Source organism: Stegastes partitus, unplaced genomic scaffold (genome assembly GCF_000690725.1).
Source record: "Stegastes partitus isolate 25-593 unplaced genomic scaffold, Stegastes_partitus-1.0.2 Scaffold1520, whole genome shotgun sequence".
Classification (NCBI taxonomy): Eukaryota; Metazoa; Chordata; class Actinopteri; family Pomacentridae; genus Stegastes; species Stegastes partitus.
Genome location: NW_007579251.1, coordinates 109,292 through 115,310, shown reverse-complemented (window position 1 = coordinate 115,310; position 6,019 = coordinate 109,292). Strand labels below are relative to the sequence as shown.

Sequence of the window (6,019 nt, the reverse complement as noted above, 5' to 3'; positions counted from 1 at the left end):
TGTGTGTGTGTGTGTGTGTGTGTGTGTGTGTGTTGGCTAAACAGTCGTGCTCCAACAGCTGATTTATGGTTGGCCAATGGCAACAAAGTTCCCACGAAAATTGTTTCTCTGAGTTGAGCTGGGGACACACCCAGGAACTAAATACAGACCAAAAGAAAGGAGAGGAGAGGAGTGAGTGCGCACTGGTGTTGGACGTGTCGAGTTAGGAAGGGAGGGGAGGGTGAGGGTGGGGGGAGGTTGGTCACTGTTGCAGGGAGAAAGGAGGGCAGTGCACTCTGCAGGCACTCTCACACACCAGCACTCGTTAGTCTTTGGACACAAATATAATCCTTTAATAATCATGTAATTACTTACCTGTCATCTACAGGGTCCAATGCGAAATAGACAAAAATAAAAACGGAAAATGAAATGTTGTAGCCTAAATGCTAAACGCAAATATTTATATATTTAAAAATATTATGCATTTAAATATATTTATACACCTTTTTCCAGTAATGCAAATGAAATGTGTGCACGCTGTGCGTTCTAGATTTCGGTGTGGTTACTTGTACGAAATAAATCACCAAACAGCAAATTAAATTCGTTAATTTCATCGTCAGCAAAGCTGTGAACAACATCGATATGGAACCACAGAATGAAAATACTGTTTTCAAACAAATATCTTTAAATGATTACATTCCTTCGACAAGGACACTGATGTGCATCAGTTAAAGGTCATTCATCCTCCGTTTTGTTTGCATCACTGATAATTACTCTTTCATCAACATACACGGAATATGAGCCTGAATGCACACATACGAGGCAGAAAAAATAAAACAGAAATGCAGGAACAGACAAAGGTCGACTTGTCTGATTTCCAGCCTTCACACAAGGTTTTGCAGCAGAACAAGCAGAGCTGCAGCCACAATAACCCCCCAAAGCCTCCACAGGAGGGCGTCAGAGAGCGCATCCTTTGGCCACCATCCACCCAATGAATTTTGCAGCCGAAAGTCCATTCACATTTAAATCAACCAACAACAACATAAAGTCAAAGCGGCGCGTAAAAACATGAATATTACCATAAAACGTATATCGGTGTACAAGAGCAAAAAGCTTTCCCAATTCAAATTGATCACCTTCACCATGTAGCATCTATCTGAGAAATCCGAATAATTTAAACTGTGACACGAAACCAGTTCCTTCACACGATATTTAAACCAAATGAGGCGCAGCATTTGAATAAAGATGTTTTACTATTTGTTCAAGCAGTTGCGTAAAAGAGCAAACACACACACTCGACTGACAAGCTTCAGCTGTCTTACCTTGTGGAGGCTTCTGCATGTAAACACAGGAGGTGAGGGGAGGGAGTGGGCAGGTGCAGACGGCCAGTGACGGAGAAAAGTCTCCAGCTGAGTCCCCGGACGGAAACAGGGTCTCCCGGGGGGTCAGTGACGCACTGGGGCTCCTTCCACTCATCTTGCCCAAACGTGCCAAGCGCACGGCAGGGCACCCAAACGGTCCAGTCATCTTTCTCTGTAAGCTCCCAGCGCGTCGAGTAGATTCTGTCTGACCAAGAAGAAAAAGAAAAAGAAACTCCACAAAAAAATAAGGCAGATGTGAGAGGTCTAAAACTGTAGAAAAGGTCGCTGCTGGTGTAAAAACAGCCTGTGTGGAAGCCTTACACCGTTAAATGAAAGGCTGCTCTATTCTGCTATTGGAAATTATATATAAAAAAGTTCATGTTCACGGCTCCCTGCCACGTGACGAGCCTGTGGCCAATGAGAGGCCGAGGCGCGTCGTAAAGTTGTATTGCTATGTTGTAAATTTTCATAAACAACAACGGATTTATGACCCAGTGCTGGAGGGAGAGATGGGGAAGAGGAGGAGGATGGAGGGGGGCGAGAGCGAGCGAGAGAGACAGACAGAGAAGGAAGGGGGCAGGTCACCGTCAGGCGCCATCTTACCGAGTGAAGAGGGAACGCAGAGTTCAACAGTAATTTCCCTTCATCTGCAGCCTGTCCCATCTCGCATCCTCATAGCTCACATTCCCCAACTTCGCTGTTTACCTAACCCTTATAATGGACTGTAACGCATCTCATTACACGCAACCAAATCCTGGTCATAACTGGTGACTGGGTGCAAGATATTACTACTTAACCTGTGCGTAAAAATCCGGTTACACAATATTAAGCGAGCAAATGTTGAATAAAAACAGACAGATGAAGGCTATTTTTATTGAATGATTATATGTGTATTTACAGATTGTTTTATATTGCTTACTTCACATTGGAAACGAGGGCACCGAAGCTAAATATGTCACAGTATTTGCACATTGTGGATTAGAATAACCTTCTCATTTTACACCGACAAAAGAATGTGATACTGAAATGTCTCTAAATGACAGTGCATGCGTTTCTCACCCCCCCATGTATTCACAGACACATGAAATTTTGATCCTGAAATCGGAGGCTTGTTATGCCAGTATTTTTTACAGTACACAGCTAAAAGTTTACACTAGTGTATTCCTGTTTACAGTAGCATAAGCAGGTTCTGGGAGTCTGAGGTAGGTTGCATAAGATCTAAACAGATATTTCCGTCAATGCTGGGATGCAGAAAAGCTCAATGCTTTATCTACAATATTAAAATCAAAAATAATATAGAGGGCTAACTCACAGAAATGATTTTTACCAAAGCAACAAAACATTCAATTTGAATTATCTTACTTCAAATAAGGCACATTTGCGCACAGTGTTGCACTTGTTCCGTGTGCAAAATACAACCGTCTGTAGAGATTTTTTTTCTTCTTCTAATTTTTAATCAATTTCAGATTTAATTTCTTGTGTCAGTGTTTAAATAATAGAAGGTAAATATTAGGTAGTGTTTCGTTAAAGGAATGTTGATTCAGTAGTACAATCATTACAAGTTGCATATAGATATAAAAATACAGGCTAGTTTGGATAGGTAGTTAATGCCGCTCCTTCATTTGGAGCTTTTAAAAACACATTTTGGGTTGAAATATGAAAAGCAGATTTGCAGTCTGCTTTTAAATTCTGCTTTCCAGCTGTCATTCAGATAATCAGCCTGGAAAGCAGAGTTCACGAATGGTATGTGAGGAAAACACATATATCCTAAACATACTTTTTTTCCTTTCTTTTAATTCTCTGTCCGTCTCTTTCGTTACTTTGCAGCCGTTTCTGACTCCGCGCTGTCTCCAGTTTCGGGCTCCTCGGCCTCGGACACCGGCGGAGCATCACCGGGCTTTTCCCCGGAGTTTGATTCCGGCTCATCTTTGTGGTCCTTCTTCCACTTCATCCTGCGGTTCTGAAACCAAATTTTGATCTGTCTCTCGGAGAGGCAGAGGGCGTGCGAGATCTCGACCCTCCGCCTGCGGGTCAGATACCGGTTGAAGTGGAATTCCTTCTCCAGCTCCAGGGTCTGGTACCGGGAGTAGGTCTGGCGGCCGCGCTTCCGATTTGGATCTGTGGAAAAATAAAAACTTACTGTATTTGTCTGCATGAAAGAAATATCACACTGTTTGAAGCATTCATTAAAATGTTGTTGAAGCTATAATGACAATTAAAACCTGCAGCGGAAACATCTAAGGTGTCATTAATTTATTTGTAACTGCCAGTTAATTGTGTCTCATATTTTTACATTACCCCCTGCCCACACACACACTCCTTCAAATTAACAAAAAAAAAAACTTCTCTGCATCAATTTAAAGTAGTCCTGCTGGGGTGTTTCACTCATGCTCCTTTGATACTCTGCATGCCTCTCAAATTAAAAGCCAGCCATGTTCTGCACACCGGAGGAGCCATAAGTAATTAGATTACAGCCCCCACACCTTCTCCTTCAAAAATAATTATACAACAAAATTCCCATTTCACTGCATTCTAAATCCACCTGACTTCTTTGTATAATCGGCAGGAGTGGTGCATATTGATCCAAGTTTCAGGAAAATAGCAGAGCCTCTGCAGTGCAGACCCAATTAGAAAGGAGCTGCAGAGTGCAAGGGAGCTGATTTACACAACAGGCCGGTATTTTTTACAACCACAAAGGGGAGAAGAGGCTGTAAGAGTAATAGGAGTGCAGAGAAAACCCCCAGCGGCAAGGTCTCTGCGTACTGAACACACAGAAGCGCTGGCCAAATGAATTTATGGCTGCAGAACTCATTAGTTGCGCAATAAAAGTTTTACGATTCTTTCCATGCAACACCAATGGCTTCACGAAATTAATTGAACCACTAACGGCCAGTGTAAGTATCACAATGTTTTGTAAAAGCATTGACCCGAGGGCTTTGAAATAGCACATACCTGATGCTTGCATCCATGGGTACAGCCGGTGCTGTTTGTCCGGCGGCGAGGTGAGGGGTGCCGGCACCGGATGACAGCAGCTGTCGCTGAACAGGCGGCTCTGGTCAAACGGGCTGCAGTGCAGAGTGTGTGCGTCCTGCCGCTGGCCGTAGCCCGAGGTGAACACGGGGTGGCTCTGGTACACCACGTTATTGACGCTGTAAACTCCAGACAGGGACGGTGCGAACGCGATGGCCGCAGCGGTGGAGCCATGGCCGTCTCCACTGGGTCCAATACCGCAGGACGCTCGCTCTGCGTTTGGGAACGGGGAACCACCCGCCGTAGATTTGCTAAGAAGACCATCCACATAATAAGAACTCATATTTTTTTCTCTCTGATTTGTTGGCCCAGAATCCTCAGTGTCGTTTTTACGAGGTAGCGTGATATATGACAGCAATACACCCTAGATTTACACCAAACCCCATTTTTGCTCTGGACCAAAGAACTCACCCATGTGACTCCGGCCCGGTCGCTCTCGTCCAATCAGCGCAGACGTGGGTTTCATTACGGCGCAGGACTGCAGAGTGGGATTAACACTTCACACACATAAACACATTCACACGTATAAACACACATGAGAGAAATTCACACGATCCCAATGATCTAGGGGTAATTTACGGAATTAAAAGGTCACTTTTCTTACCATCGCTTTGGCCAGCGAATAATCACAGATATAAGAGCCTTATTTTTTTATTTTATGTCGGCCTTCGTTCTTGGAAAGCTATAACCTGCGTGATAATAAATAACAAATCAGCCATCACGCACAACAGGCTAATGCACAGTAATAATTGTTCATTGGTTATAAAAGCTATAATCACGAGCTAACAAACAAGAACCACTGCAACGGGAAGGGATTGTTTTTTTGCATTTAAAAACAAGTCTTACACAGACGAGAAGTGACGCTTAAAAAAGTCATTTTAAAACATATTTTGATGATGCACATGTTGTATTAATATATATATAGAGAGAAAAAATATCCATAACATCTCCTATTGTGCTTCCTAGTTAATTTGAACACTGATTATGGGCACTTTAATACAGATCTTTGATCTGAGAACCTAAGTACATATTTTTATATAAAGAAAAGGTTTTAAAACTTGGACCAGCAAATAATAATTATAATAATGCCAAAAAGATGTATACTGGCACAACAATGCTACCTAACTGTTCCTTAAATGGACAATAAATTAGCATGAAGCAACGTCTGCAAGAACAACAACAACAACAAAAGAAACAACAACAAAAAACATGAACATAAAAGAAATCAAACGGTCAGAACTGCATTGAAAAGTATGAACTATTGTTATTACTAATATTATTTTAGGTAGTACTATTATTACATTTAGTACAACTTATTGCTATTAATGTTATTATTTTTGTTGTTATTGTTGTTGTTATTATTATTGTTATCATCATTATACATTTGGAATACAATCACTGATTTATTTTTTACTGTTTGAATTTGACTTTATAATCATTCCCTGGAAAAACTACAGCTTAAAGACAGGACGTCAAAATCAGCACAACTAAATAAATGCAGTGAAATAAAAATGGTCCAGATATTTTGATAGTCTAAATAAACCTCCAGATATATAAATAGTTTTAAAAAAATGTTATCACCTAAAATCAGAATTTAAATAAAATAATGATAATAATAAAAAATATTAATAATAAAGGACAGCGGTGAG

General features: G+C 41.3%; 1 protein-coding gene across 1 annotated transcript; it reads right to left on the bottom strand.

Annotated features, from left to right (window-relative positions):
- Nucleotides 1–2,193: 2,193 nt before the first annotated feature.
- LOC103371067 (homeobox protein Hox-A7) lies at nucleotides 2,194–4,730 on the bottom strand. Its single transcript, XM_008300283.1, has 2 exons — nucleotides 4,293–4,730; nucleotides 2,194–3,458 (listed from the first exon to the last, which is right to left on the bottom strand). Exons 1-2 carry the CDS (start codon nucleotides 4,651–4,653, stop codon nucleotides 3,157–3,159), a joined length of 663 nt encoding a protein of 220 aa, XP_008298505.1. The 5' UTR covers nucleotides 4,654–4,730; the 3' UTR covers nucleotides 2,194–3,156.
- Between the last annotated feature and the right edge of the window lie 1,289 nt (nucleotides 4,731–6,019).

Bases quoted from the DNA above. Each gene is read 5' to 3' on its own strand.
- LOC103371067 (XM_008300283.1), bottom strand. From the start codon at position 4,653: ATGAGTTCTTATTATGTGGATGGTCTTCTTAGCAAATCTACGGCGGGT. The intron at 3,459-4,292 runs GTATGTGCTATT...ATTTTTCCACAG, and splicing joins CCCATGGATGCAAGCATCAG to ATCCAAATCGGAAGCGCGGC.